Below are 15299 nucleotides of genomic sequence, written 5' to 3'. Positions count from 1 at the left end.
AGCTATCTTGCCGGACCTGCCACTTCCCAAGGGCTCTGTCCGGAAGTAGGTGGAGCGCATGCGCGGTGTGGCAGCAGCCTGCAGCGCAGTGATGGCGGCGCCGGCGGTGGTCGGGTTGAGGGAGCTGGACGAGCCTGACGAGGAGGAGGATGGAGCCGAATCCGGTTTCACGCTGCAGGAGGTGCTGCGCCTCGGGGGCACCAAGGTGAGAAGGCGTCGGGGACGGACGGCAGCGCGCTGCTGGCAGGCGCATGAGCACGTGGGGCCTTGAGAGGGCGCAGTCCCCCCTCCTCCCCCGTGGCTGGGAGGTGAGGGGGGACGCGCGGTCCTGTGTCCCACCCCTCCCCGCGCGTGGAGTGGGGCCGCCCGGCCGGCGCGAGGGCTGACGGGGGCTGGAGGCGGTAGAGGGAGGCGGAGGGGAGCGGGGTGCAGCCGGCAGGCCGGTGACCCTCCCCCGCGCACCGATCGCGGGGAGAAGCGTTTTGTTTATAAATGTCTGGCGGGCAGCCGCTATGGGGCCTGTAGCAGTTCCCATCCAGAGTCTCTCTTCTTGCACGTGTAACAGTCCTGCCCGTGGTTCCCTTGTACGCGCCTGTCCTGTGTGATCACTGTTCCACTCTCTGAATCCCCAAACTGGCCCATGAAGGAAAACCACAGCCTCCTTGGCACTCACGATGAGTGTTTTTCCCTCTATAGAAAAAAATAAAAATATATATATGGAGATATACCTATCTCATAGAATTGGAATGGACCGGGAAAGATCATTGAGTCCAGCTCCCCGCCTTTACTAGCAGGACCAAGTACTGAGTTTGCCCCAGATCCCTAAGTGGCCCCCTCAAGAATTGAACTCACAACCCTGGGTTTAGCAGGCCAATGCTCAAACCACTGAGCTGTCCCTTGCTCTTGTATATCATTTGTACGGCACTTGTTAACGTAGCTGTTTGCCTTTATAAATATTTGATTTTTTGTGTGTGTGTGCTTTTGCTTCATACAGCAAGATTATATCATGCTGGCTGCTCTGGATGAGACAGAGGACCTGGTGGATGGTGGTAAACAAGGAGCAATTGATGACCTGGGACAAGGTGAACTAGAAGAATTTATTAAGTCACTAGGTGTTTGCAAATATTCAAAAAATATCATGGTGGTAGAGGAGAATGAAAAAAAGGACAAGCCAGCAAAGAAAGAGAAAATCAGCAAAAAGGAAACCAGTGCCTCTTCACTAGAAGGAAAGAAAGAAAATCAAGTCAAAGAAAACAAAGGAAAAGCACAGATAAATAATGGCAAAGACGGGAAGAAGAAGCCAGCTCAGTGTAATGAAGAGCACATTCCTACAGTGCCAGTGGTAAAGAAAGAGAAACAAGAAGAGGTGTTTGAATTTCATGCTAGGCAAGTACTGCTGATCAAACCAGGGGGCAAATGGTATGATCTGGAGTACACCAATGAATTCTCTTCTGAGCAACAAAATCAGGTGTTCATATCAAAGTATAAAACCTTGGCCCAAAGACTGTATCAGCAGGAGGCAGACCTGTATAAGAGTAAGACAAATCTTCAGAAGGGGGCCTCCTCAGCTTGGATGAACAATGTTGTGTCATCAGGTACGCTAGCTGACAGAATGGCAGCCATGACCCTTCTTATCCAAGATGGTTCCGTCCACACTCTCCAGTTTGTTGAGACCTTGGTGAACCTTATCAAAAAGAAGGGCAGCAGGCGTCAGAGCCTAATGGCTTTGGATACTTTCAAGGAGCTTCTCCTCTCAGATCTTTTACCAGACAATCGTAAACTCCACACTTTCTCTCAACACCCTTTCAACAAACTGGAGAAGCTTTCGAGTGGCAACAGAGATTCAAGGGACAGGCGATTGATATTATGGTACTTTGAGCATCAGCTGAAGCACTTGGTGGCAGAATTTGTGCAGGTATTAGAAACACTGACTCATGATTCTCTGGTGGCAACTAAGGCTCGAGCCCTTGCAGTTGCTTATGAGCTTCTCTGTAACAAGCCAGAGGAGGAGAAGGCTCTTCTTGTGCAGCTGGTAAATAAACTGGGAGATCCTCAAAACAAAATAGCCACCAAAGCCTCTTATCTTCTGGAGACCTTACTTCATAAACATCCAAACATGAAAGGAGTGGTGTGTAATGAAGTGGAGAGGCTTCTCTACCGATCAAACATTAGCCCGAAAGCTCAATATTATGCAGTTTGTTTTTTAAATCAAATAGTCCTCAGCCATGAGGAAAATGATCTGGCTAACAAACTGATAACTCTATATTTTTGCTTTTTTCGGAGTTGCATCAAGAAAAAAGAAGTTGAATCCAAAATGCTTAGTGCTCTACTGACTGGGGTGAACAGAGCTTACCCTTATGCTCAGATTGGTGATGAGAAAGTGAAAGAGCAGATGAACACCTTGTTTAAGGTGCTACATCTTGTGAACTTCAGCACCAGTGTGCAGGCCCTGATGTTGCTTTTCCAAGTAATGGACTCTCATCAGACTGTATCAGATAGATATTATGCAGCATTGTACAAGTAAGTGATTGATAAATTCTCTGACTCGGTGATCTAAATTTCATTTTACGAAATGGTAACTGTTAACTAAAAATACTGTTGTTGAAGCACTTGATTTTGTCATTAATGGCCTCTTTGGTCAATTTCCAATCTTGATGTGCTAAAATTTCTGATGTTTGTTATTAAATGCTTACCTATGTGTCCATCCCTCCTATAATGCACATTGTACAGAGTAAAGAAATGGCAATTGACATGACAGTCACACAGGTCATCAAAACAGAACATTTAAACTTAACCCATTGGTCATGCATTGTTTTCCAGTTGCATGTTTTAACTCCATACTTAAAGTTTGAAACTTACTGATAGTCACCTTCTTCTGTAACCTGTATTTTAGCTGTCTAATTTTTCTTTTAATAACAGTTTGCCTAAGCTCTTGTGCCCATACTTTTGTGGGGGGCAAGATGTTGAGAATCCATGGATTCTCAACCAGGGGCACACAGAGGCCTTCCACAGGGTGCATTAACTTATCTAGATGTTTGCCTAGTTTTACAATAGGCTACATAAAAAGCACTGGCAAAGTCAGTACAAACTAAAATTTCATGCAGACAATGACTTGTTTATACTGGTCTATATACTATACACTGAAATGTAAGTAAATACTATCTTACAATTGATTTATTTTATAATTACATGGTAAAAATGAGAAAGTCAGCAATTTTTCAGTAATAGTGTGTTGTGACACTTTTGTATTTTTATGTCTGATTTTGTAAGCAAGTAGTTTTTAAGTGAGGTGAAACTTGGGGTACGCAACACAAATCAGACTCCTGAAAGGGCTACAGCAGTCTGGAAAGGTTGAGAGCCACTAAGTTAGACTATACTAGAGGCTCTGCATTTTAAAACCATCCTTTTTGCAGCTGACTGTTAGGAATTCCCTTCAAAACCTTTATATGTCACTTCTTAACTGGCCAAGGAAAGCCACTGATTAATCCAAGGCACTCATATTCCCCTTTGTTCCTTCCAGCCCTAGCTGACCTGAAGAATAAGACAGTGGAATTCTGATTTGGCACCAGGGGTTTGGCCTGATTGTGGAGTGCTCCAGTGGGCTGAACCTTTTCTTTCCACTTTTTAACATAGTTGTTTCTGTTCTTTGAAAGTGTGAGGAGATTACATAGATCAATTTAACCTATTCTTTTTGACATTTTAAAACCTGATCATGAAGTTTTGCTTTCTATTGAGACATGCCCAACCTTTTCTTACACACAGGTTGTTTCTCTGTCACCTGACAGTTCAGAAATGTGTTTTTCATGTTAAATATTTGTATATAGATGTCCCAACAGTTGTCATCATTAACAATTCAGTATTCACTGTACTATTTTTCTATACAGTAGAATAAGAACTAACTACTCTTTTAGATACCACTGTGTAATATTAAAAGGTAAATGTTAATACTGATGGTAATAACGCTATAATAGATAAATAGAAGCAAATGTTGCTGATAATCCTATGTTTTCCACAGGAAGCTGCTGGATCCAGGGTTAGCAGCATGTTCCAAGCAGGCAATGTTTCTTAATCTTGTTTACAAGTCTGTGAAGGCAGATGTTGTGTTGCGGCGGGTGAAGGCCTTTGTGAAAAGATTACTTCAAGTCACCTGTGGACAAATGCCACCATTCATTTGTGGAGCCCTGTATCTTGTGTCCGAGATTCTGAAAATAAAACCAGGATTACGAGTTCAACTACAGGATCATGTGGTATAGTGTGACTTTTAACAGCGTCTGTAATATTGTGTTGGGTCTCCACTTACTAGCTTTGATAACACTAAAACCTTTGGGTTTTTTTCCAGATCTGTTTTTCTTGACAAGTGATTCTGGTCCCTTTGGCTTTATTAAATGTATTCATGAACTTCTCACTAGGAGTAACTAGTAATAGTTGATTTCTCATCTGGTCTTTTCCTTAATATACTCAAATAATTTTATATGTGGCAAAAAACAGAACAGATTTGTATTCTAGGCAGGTCCAGAGGCTCTAGTCAGGATCAGGGGGCCTCACTATGCTAGGTGTTATGTAATAATCCTGCCCCCAAGAGGGCTATCTAAATAAACATTTATTTGTGTTTCACATATTTCTTCCTCTCAGTCCTCTTGGCTTCACCTTTGCTGCTTGACTCAGCTTTTCCCCTTCAATTGTGCCTGGAATTGCCTTCCATGTGCCTTCTCTCCTCCTTGAAATTTACTTTTTCCAGGAATATTTCCTACTTTGTTTTCCTTCCCAATAATCTCTCTGCATCTTTACATTTCCTGAACAATTTTTCCTTGACATGTGTTTGTCTTGTCTAATTTAGGACCCAATTCTGCTTCCTTTGAAGTCAGTAGGAATTTTGCTACTGACTATAGTAGGTAAAAGATCATGCCTTTTACTTGTAAGCTGTTGAAGGCAGGTATTTTGTCATTATTTTGTAAAGCACTGTAAATTATATTTAGTAATGTTCCAGCATCAATGTTTTGACAAGGAATAACTGACATGGTTTGATCAGCGTGTCAACCATTTAGCTTTCACAATTCTTTATCCACATCTAAGAATAGGTTAGGCAAGCATATTTCATACTACTTGAGTAATAATTTAAAGTTCTCAATGGATTATGGGTTGCTATGGAATTACTTCAAAAGTGATCTGCACATATTTTGACAGAATGATGTAAAACAAGGATATACTTTGAATATAATCCCTGAACATTGCAAGACTGGTGATTTGCAACCACCACGAAAGCCTATTGGATCATGGAACCTGTTCTCTTCTGCACTAGAAATTGGAGGAATGGTGCCACTAAGTCCTGTTGGTTTTTAGTGTGTGATGTTATTTTGCCTTTTCTCCTGTTTGTGCCCCCAGCATTAAGCTGGCCCCATGCTCCTGTGGGATTCTCTGATGGTTATGACATGACCAGCTTAGTAGTGTATATTTAGAGATTTCCCTTGGGTCTGCTTATACTAGGAAAGTGACCTGCTGATGGTCATAATTTCCACCAACAGATTTCCCTGATTCACTCCTCTGGCTGCTAGTGTCGAAAGGGGCCAATCCATTTTCAATACCATTACAGAAAGTGCCCTCGTTACTAGTGGAATGTAGAGTGCTTAGTATAAAGGTGTTGGAAAAAGTTTTGTCTCCAACAGCCAAACTGTTTTCAAGACCAGTAAAGAGCAGGTCAGGGAGAAGACATTTAACAGTGGGATGTTTTCCTAGGCCCATGGTGTTAAGAGTCAGTGATATTATGTTTCAAGTAATGTGGTAAGAATAAAGTAAGTTATACATACTCTGACATGCCAGGTGCCCCTCTTACCATTGTTTGAAATATTAATAGATTTTGAAGGCCAGAAAAGACCATTACGATTGTCTAAACTGACCTGATGCATAACACAGGTTATAGAATTTCACCCTGTAATTCCTCCATAACGCCCAATAACTTAAATATCTACAACACCAAGATCACGTTGTTTATATTTTTGTAGGTTACCTTTAACAGAATTATGTAATCTTGTCAAACTGAATTCATAACCTATTATTACTACTATATAGAAATGAAACAAGTCATGAAAGAATGTTTTACCTAGGAGTCTGAAGAAGAAGAACACTTTGATGACCTGGAAGAAGCTGAAGAGGATGAGGAAAAGTTCACAGATGCAGACAAAGAAATGGAGGCAGAAAGAAAGAGCATGATGGAAAGTTCTGTCAAAGCAGATGATACAAATTCAGCAGCCTCCTGGGTGCATCATCAGAACATGGGCGGTAAATTAACTAGAAAATCTAAGTCATATTCAGCAATATTGTTATCTTCTGGTACATTGATCAGAACTCATAGTGGAAATATGAAATAATAAATTAAAACATTACTTTTAATCTCTAAATTAGTCTGATCCAAAGGAGTCAACCTTCAAATAGAAGATCGTTTCTATAATTTGTTTTGAATATAAGTTATGTTCACTTATGTTTATGTACATGTATGTTTGAAGAAACTTAAAGCTTTTGTGCTTGCTTCAGGTGGAAAGAATTCAAGTTGCTATGATCCATTGCACCGAAATCCATTATTCTGTGGTGCTGAAAGCACAAGTCTTTGGGAATTAAAAAAGGTAAAGTGTTCTTATGACTTTGTTTAATTGTTTTTTATGCTAAGGCCCAGTTAAGCGAGCAAACAATTTGGCTTTAATGTCATGACTAGAGACTTTTCTTTGCTCAAACTCACCCTTAAAATTTCACAAAATTCAATAACAGTTAATCAGGTGGGAGTAATATTGGATGAAAAGGATATCACTTATTCATATTTAACTTGCATAGATTACATGTCATGTCAATAATTATACCGGGTGTGTGGAATTGCAACATTTAGATAGAGATCAGAACGATAGCAACAGATCTTTTCCATGCTCTTACATTTGCATAGTTTTTTGTACTGAATAAGGTCGTAGTACAAATAGTTATTATAAGCTTTAATCTTTATTTTGTAATAAATTCTTCAGCTATTCTCAGGCAACACAAATCAGACTTTCTTTAATTCAAAGTGGCTATGATTTGTGTAGCAAGTAGCTGAACAAAATTCTAGATTCTTACAATGGGGACATTCCAAGATTCTGCTAAGACATCATGTATAACGTTGCTGTAGCAGTAGTCAAATGGGAGAGGCTTTTGTTTTCTGATTTGCACACATCTTTTAAGCAGAAATATACAAATGTTTTTATTTTTTAGCTTTCTGAACACTTTCATCCATCTGTGGCTCTTTTTGCAAAAACTATCTTAGAGGTAAGTAATTTACCATTCTATAGCGTGAAATTTCCATTTTGTATTGGCATTACAAAGACTGGTGAATCACAAGTATAAAACTTAATGGAATAACTAGGGCCCCAACTGTCTGTGGTTTACTAGATCTAAACTTTGTAGCAGGGCTACCTGATTTCTGGGAAGTAACAGCACTTGAACTCTGCAAATATAGCTAGAAATTCTGCGACATCATGAATTACATGGTTAAAATAAAAGTTCAAAAAGAGTGTTTTTATGGATTTAAATATTTAACCTGAATGAGAAAATGCTTAGGAGGCGCCAATATGGATGGCTTTTTCTTCATAAGGTCACATTTCCACACACAGTGGGCATGGCCAGCTGAGGTTTCACAGACCTGGCAACATATCCCTTACTTTTTGCACTGACATTTGTTGCTATGGTTTGATGAACTTTTTGCAGATTAGTAGGTGTCTCATCTCACTGACTTTTCTATTGGGTTTTTTTGGATTTGGGTGCAGATGGAGGATGAATTTACTTTTTTCAAAATGTCATGGTGCCTTTTTCTGCCATATGGGATTCATTGCTCTTCTTTTGTTGCCTAAATGTATATAAATCTCTTAATGGAATTTATTTCCTCAAAGAATAAGAGAGCTGTGTAAATTTGCAAAATGTTTAACCTGCTTGGTTCTGGTATATAGACTTCAAGGATTAGGGGCCTCTTCCTACCAGTCCTTGCATAGCATTTTGATTGCAAAATGATCTGTTTGTATTGGTAAATTGAGGAATCTTACTTTAATTTCTTGGAAAGTCAATGTGCACTTCCTTTTAAAAAGATGTTTCCATGTGCTCATAATATAAGAATCCCACTTCTCTAAACTTCAGCTCCCTAATTGAAATGCTGTAATTCTTATTATGAATCCTTTCAGTTAACTAAACCAGGCTGAAAGGTTTGTGTACTCGAAGGAAAGTTGTGTTAATTGAAAGTACAGAGCTATATACATAGTACTGTAACTGCTCTCACATCTTGACTTATTTTTTTAGATGCATTTTTGTCTACGGGCCTTTTTAGGCATATTTGTCTACTTGCCACCCCTGCATATTCTGCATAAGAGCGAAGATCCCTTCTCCAGGCTTTTCCAGTTTTCTCTATCACTTAGTCTCCTGACAATGTCCTCTGAGTCTCTCTTCTTTTAAAGTTGTGGTTATAAAGGATTAGCTCCCAATACTTGTGAACTGGTTTTGTATTAATTTAAGACATGTACAGTATGGTGGTGGCTGCCAAGTAAATGCATGTCATAAATTCTAATGGTAGAAGAGATGAGAAGTGTTCATATAAATCAATAATTGGATAATATTAATGTTTTTTATTTTGAGTGCTTTTCACAAAATGACAGTGTAGACAGAACAAATGCTTTTTATGGCATTATGGTGTTTGATACTGTGCTGAAGTGAACACATACAGTGTTTTTTAAAAATACACTTTTTAACTCCGAGATTTTGTTTTGATTGTGTGATAGCTAACTAGTGCTGGGCATAGATTTTTTTTTTTTTTTTTACTATGATATATGCACCTTCTTATCTAGAGGACTTTAAAGTTTGTAATTGATCAAGAGCTTCAAAGTCTGTAATAAACCCATAACAAGGCTATTGGAAGGTATCATTGAACTGTTGCACTGGTCAAGAGCTGGTGAAGGTGTCCTAGAGCTAAGAAGAAAAATAAAGCACAGAAATTGAGACTCTGAAAAGAAATGTATTAACTTACAGGTTCACATAATTAGATATCCTCTAATTTAGTTTAATATTGTATTCTTTTTGTTTAGTGTTCGTTTGATGCTAGATCTTTATGTAATTTGAGTTCATTTCTTGTGTAGTTGGAAATTAATACCTTGACGGTTTTTGGCTTTGTTTCTTCCAGGGTGATTACATTCAATATGCAGGTGACCCTCTACAGGATTTCACACTAATGAGATTTTTGGATCGCTTTGTGTACCGAAATCCCAAACTTCATAAAGGCAAAGGTGGGAACCTTTCTATACATTATAGGACATGATCTTTATTGTTGATATATGTAATGGTAATGTGAAACAACACATTTTTATTACATTTGATTGATTTGTGTTCTACCACAGAGAACACCAGCAGTGTGGTAATGCAGCCAAAGAAGAAACAGTTAATGAATGATGTGCGTAGTCTTGCTGGTAAGTGGAAACATTTCCAATTGAAATATTGCAATGGCAAAGGAATAATAATGTTCGTGGTGGTGCACATAAGGTGGTAAATGTCTTTTGTGTGTAGTTGTTGCCTTCAATATACATATCTGTACCCCATGCCATGAACATTATTTCTGTTTCATCAAGAAAATAATAACAAAAAGAAAATTGTTCTCCAGAGGCAAGCAAGTGATATGTGATCCTTGCTCTTCAGTCCAAGCTTCTTACACATGAATATGTATGGAATGTTCACAGCTCAAAATTCAGGGCTGTTAACCACCTTATCAGCAGGGGGTGCACGCCTATCTGATAGAGGCATAATGGTCATAACTGTCTCAGCTATCATATTCTGTATCAATGAATAAGAAAATCCTGTAGCCTTTGCTTCTGCACATGGCTTGGTTCAACACATTTCCTGATGCACTTTTTTACTGTTTTTTTTTTAATTTTTCTTTATGCTTGTAGTTCATTCACTGCCAATTTCTTTATAGTGAAGTAGTTTCTTTTCCTTAGGCAATCAGTGAGCTGTTGCTCTCTGGTTAGCCATCGTAAAGAGAAATGCACATTAGAAAAGGAAGGGGTAGAACTACTGAAACAGCAGACGTTGCTGTCCATGAAACCCTGAGAGACCCTATGGGAATATAGCAAATGGAATTATTTTTGTAGTTTTCATGTGCAGGACGAAGCTTTCTCATTTGTTTTATGAGATGCTGCTTCAATAAGAGGATCTGGGGAGAAAAATAGTCACATAGCTCATGAAAAGGATGGAAAATAGCAGAATAATTGGCTCTTGTGACAAACATCCCTGCCAGCCATGTGTCGCTAAGGTAACTTGGGATGTCCAGCCATGCTTATTGAATGATGGGTGCAGTAACTGCCAACAGTGGCACATTAAAGGCATATTCTGGATTTCTGTGATTTCCAGTTTCCCTAAGAGAGAAGCCAGTTGCACCAGAGGCCTTGAAAGGCACATGAATGTGGAAGGAAAATGGGGGTAGAGGAATTAAAAAGGGGGGAGAAAGATTGGAAAAGAGGTGAGCCTCTCTGTAGCTAGTCATGGCCTTGCAGGGCAGTAGGGAATAGCAGAGATCCTGCTTCACCCTCCTTTTCTTTCCCATTCATTTTCCAGCAAGTGTAACGCAGTTATTGACAGATCCCATGCATCTTTTTCCACACTCTCCTCTTCTACTGCTAGAATGTATTTCCTTCCTCTCCTCTTCTTATTTCCAGCTGAATTCATGAGGGTTTAAGGGGCTCATGAAAATAAAGCTATGTTCACATATCGGTGTGTTGGATATTTTTAAAAAAAGAACTTCCTAGATAAAAAAAGCTTAAGGTAAAATTGCGCCATTGTAAAATATATGTATATTTAAATCATTATTTGACTATTGTATTTATATTAAAATAAAGAAATAAAATTTGAAAGTCAGGAAACTCAGTTCTACAATTAACAGCCATATGGGTGACCTTTATATCAACACCGGTACCTACCTACCAGAAACTCCTTTACTCCTCACCTTTTACCCCTGAGGGAATTATGCGCCACTGGATGTGCGCAGAATTAATGTCTGCTGCAGATTTCTTTGCTTCCTTGCAGAAAAATGACTTTCTGACAGGGAAGCAAAGGGAAGCCGCAAGAGCGGTCACATGCCCCTCCCCAGCAGTGTGGGTGCATTGTTTCGGGCATCTGGTGCAGCTGGCGGAGAGGTAAATCACTGTGTGGAAGTGGGGCTGGGGACGATGCCAGGTCAGACCCATCCCCTGGACCTCTGTGCATCTGGATCCTCCCCACCCACGCACACCCCCTCCCCCAATGGAGTCCCCTGTAGCCGGACCCCCCACCTCCACGCACCTGGCTCTCCCCAGCCCCATCCAGAGCTGGGGACGCCCTGGCCAGTGGCTCCTAACTTGCGCCAGGCTCAGCTGCTAGTCCCAGTTGGGCTGGGGGAGGAGCATACTTCCCCTGCATGGAGCGTCTGGGGCTGGGTCAGACTCACCCCCAGAAACCTCCCCTGGCTCTGCACCCCCCTCTCACATCCTGCCACCATCACTCCTCAGTTGTGGGGGGATCAGTCACTGTATGGGGAGCTGCTCACCCATCCACCTGACCCCCACGCATCTAGACTCCCTTCCCCCTGCTGAATCGGCCACTACCTGACCCCACCTTGTTTAGCCCCATGCCCACACACCCAGACCCTGCCGAGCCCTAATGACCTTCACCTGGACCTCCCTTGCAGAGTTCCATTGCACCCGCACTCAGAACCCCCCTGCAACAAGCCCTCTGCACCCAGATCCCCCCCTGCACCCAAATCCCCCCACTGAGCCGCCTGCACCCAAATTGCCCCACACAGAACCCTCTCACCCCACACCTGGATCTCCCCACATTAAGCCCTTCCACACTTGGATCCTGCCGGGCTGAGCCCACACCTAGCGTGCATGGCGCAGAGGGGCAAGGCTCTGGGGTGTTTCTGGGGCAGGCCAGCCCTTGCACTGTGTCAGGGTCAGGTGCAGCCTCACAGCCAAATCTGTATCCTGGGCGGGGGAGGTTGCAGGGTGATCTCCCACCTCTGTGCAGCCAGTGGCCTGTGCTTCCCACTGCCATGCTGGAGCCACGTTTATTTATTGACAAATTTGCAGAATTTTAAAATATTGTGTGCAGAATTTTTTATTTATTTATTTTTTGGGACAGAATTCCTCACGAGTAATCTTATCTATTTTTCCACTGCTGATAACTCTCCTCTATGTACTGTTCCAAGATATGTCCTCCAGTTCACTTGACCATTCAGAGCAAGATACACAAGTGTCTTGCCGCTTATCTATGTATGGTACAAAAGCACTTGCTGTCATCCACCATTCTAGAGAACCCTACCTGCTTCATTCACCCTTTCTATTCTATTCTATTCTATTCTATTCTATTCTATTCTATTTGTATCTACCTCATCCATGCTCCTCACTTGGCTCTAATACCCTGCCCTTCAGAAACTGCTCTGATGTGTGCTGCTTTAGATCCAGTTTATGTAAGATGGGTAGGGTCGGGCCACAATTACTGAGATGTGTTTAGAATATTGTTACAAATTCACTTGTTAGTGATCTGAAATTATTTAAATAATTCACAACTGCTAATGGTGCAACAGCATACTCATATTCCCAACAGGAAGATGGGGTTGGGATACAGTCAGAGTTAAGGTTGTTTGCAGAAGCTTAACTAAATGTCTTACTTTACAAATATTTGTTTTAGTTACAACATTCTAATAATTAACTGTTTAAAATGAAATGAGGTTTTAAACACTTAACTGTGTGTGTAAAATATTATATAAGTTTGTGCTGGATCTCTCGTTTCAATTCATATTCCTGTTCCCAAGTTATCATATAACCACATTTATTCTGTCTAAATGACTTAAATAGGAAAGGTGATTTAAACCTCCTAGAACCATTATATAATGATTTTAATCGCATTAAGATCTGTCCGTAAGAGTATTGATTACTATGTAAAATTCCTAATCTGCAACTATTGTTAGGATTAGTAGGCATCTTTGTCAACATTATGTTGGTAAGATTCTTTCAGAAACAGGCCAGCTTTTGTCTGGCCCTGCTCCTTCCAATGCTTAACGGCAGGGTTTGGCAGCAGGAATGGATAGTAATGGAATGAGGAGGGAAAGGGATTATAGTATTAATTTAATGTGCAACAACAAAGAATGAAATCCTTGGGCTACAGCTAAAACTCTCCCCTTCCCCCCCCCCCCCGCCCCAAATAAACAAATAGTCTACACCTTTGCTGCTGAAGATAGTTGCCATGTCTTCTGCTGAAGGATTTTTGTAACTCTTTTTGGCGCTTTCTTATGCCTCTAGTTCTGTTCTCTTTGAGGTGCTGTAGCCAATACTATGTAGTGTTAGTATATAGCAGTGGTTCTCAACCCGCGAATTGGCACACAAGGCCAGCAGTGTGCCTAGGTTCCCAGCGACACGGTGCGGAGAGGTCTGGCCGGGATCCCGGCGGGCCCTGCGTGGTCAGGGCTCCCAGCTGACCCTGCGGGGTTGAGGCCCGGGCCTGCCGGCACACACCGCATGGTGGGGATTGAAAAACGGCCCCGTCTTACGGGGTCCAGGGCAGCTACGCAGTGGATTTTTCGGGGTCGGGGCAGCCATCTGGCTGCCCGATGCAGCAAGGGTCGGGGCTGCTGCTGCCCTGCCACCCGGCCCCTGCAGCCCAGGTAACACATTGTGGGCTGTATATCAGTTGAGAACTACTGGTATATAGAGTAGTCCATGTGTCTTTAATGGCACAAGGTTTCTGTGGCAGTATGAACACACAAATTTTTACCTAGAATTCATTCAAATGGATGATTCATTTATTGCATTAATCAAGGAGTAGACTGAGCATTTTTAAAAAATGGAATTAGTCAATTTATGCACTTTAGAAATCCTTATTTTGTATAGCACATTTTTACTAAATATATCAGGGTGTCACATTTGCAATAGCTATTTTACCAACCTAAATTGCAGTGTAGAGGATTTAGAGTGAAAAGCAGTTGTGATTTGGCCCTCTGGAAACCAGTGCTCCCATGCAGGAATACAGCTAATAAAAATTGCAATCAGGCCACCCTAGCAAATCGAAAACTATGTGTTTGTGAGCAGTTAATTTACTAGTGTTCCACTGTACATTGTTTTCCCCTGTAACCTTGATTATCGGAAATCCATTTCCATCATGCACTTTTATCTGAAACAGTCATCTCCCCTGACTTCACTATTGAGGCCATGATATGGCTTAAGATGCTGTGACATTTCTCTCTACCAGAGGGAGCAGGCTGTTTTCTGCATGCAGTGAAATGGGACATGGATCTTCTTGTCTCCTTTTGAATGTTTTTTTGTGGTGGGGGTTGTGTGGCAGGAGGAAGTGAGGTGCTTGTTGTCACCATTGGTCTCCTTCCAAATCCAGTCACAAGATCTTTTTGCCATCTCTGGTGGAGGGGGCTTTAGTGCCTGTTGAGTACCTGCAGATACTTCTCCTTCTTTCCCCACCGTCATTAGTGCTGGACTTTGGAAGTGGTGGGATGCTTGATCCTGCTCCGATCACTTCTTTTGGGCCAGCTGCTGAAAAGCTCTTGGTCATAGGAGGTGGGTGAGAAGGACTCATTTGTGTGGTGGGAGAAGTGCGGAGGCTACAGGTTCCCAAAATCTATCCCACCTCCAAAGTTTTTTTTTACATACACCCATTCTGGGTTGTTACTAACCCTAACTAACATATATAAATGATGAGGATCCAGGGGATAGTTAGGGCTAATGCCTGTGAATTGTGGTAGAGTGGAATGTTAGCCCACATTTTACCATTTAAAATAGTAAATATAGTGAAGTTCTTATTTTAAGAAATTGAGGAGTTACGCCATATTTCAGAAATTTAGTTTGGGACCAATTTTACTGTAGTGTTTTCATAACAAAACATGTTATATAATGATATTCAACTTGCTATAAAATCTTGCCTCTTTAGTGAAGCAAAGCATAAAGCCAGGTCTGTTGTTTTTTCAGTCAACAGTAAGGAATTCCTTGCCCAAGATGAAAGTAAAATCCCAGTGGATGAAGTGTTTTTCCACAGGTAATTAAATATTTATGAATACTCTTAACAAGCTTTGTTTCTGAAATGTAACTCTTTAGAAAAAGAATTAGAATTTGTAAATTTGTCCTGACATTTTTACTCTGAGAAGTTTCTGAGGATTTGGATTAGCTTGAGGGATTTATGTAATGAAATGATGGAACTTCCCTTGCTCAGTGTGGAATATTGAAAGTTGTGAAAAATATTTTAGAAGGGCGTGATAACATAATCTTAAAATT

General features: G+C 41.0%; 1 protein-coding gene across 1 annotated transcript in view; it reads left to right on the top strand.

Annotated features, from left to right (window-relative positions):
* Nucleotides 1-43: 43 nt before the first annotated feature.
* The window catches only part of CEBPZ (CCAAT enhancer binding protein zeta), a 25454-nt gene continuing 10198 nt past the window's right edge, over nt 44-15299 (top strand). Inside the window, exons 1-9 of the mRNA XM_034764952.1 lie at nt 44-205; nt 995-2520; nt 4016-4247; nt 6102-6276; nt 6529-6617; nt 7231-7284; nt 9179-9281; nt 9393-9461; nt 14997-15063. Coding sequence (XP_034620843.1) covers nt 59-205; nt 995-2520; nt 4016-4247; nt 6102-6276; nt 6529-6617; nt 7231-7284; nt 9179-9281; nt 9393-9461; nt 14997-15063 — 2462 coding nt within the window. The 5' untranslated portion in view covers nt 44-58. The remainder of the gene's footprint in view (nt 206-994; nt 2521-4015; nt 4248-6101; nt 6277-6528; nt 6618-7230; nt 7285-9178; nt 9282-9392; nt 9462-14996; nt 15064-15299) is intronic.

The sequence above is a fragment of the Trachemys scripta genome, chromosome 3 (genome assembly GCF_013100865.1).
Source record: "Trachemys scripta elegans isolate TJP31775 chromosome 3, CAS_Tse_1.0, whole genome shotgun sequence".
In the NCBI taxonomy this organism is placed as follows: Eukaryota; Metazoa; Chordata; order Testudines; family Emydidae; genus Trachemys; species Trachemys scripta.
The sequence above is the reverse complement of the archived record's forward strand: the minus strand, read 5'-3'. Positions and strand labels throughout refer to the sequence as shown.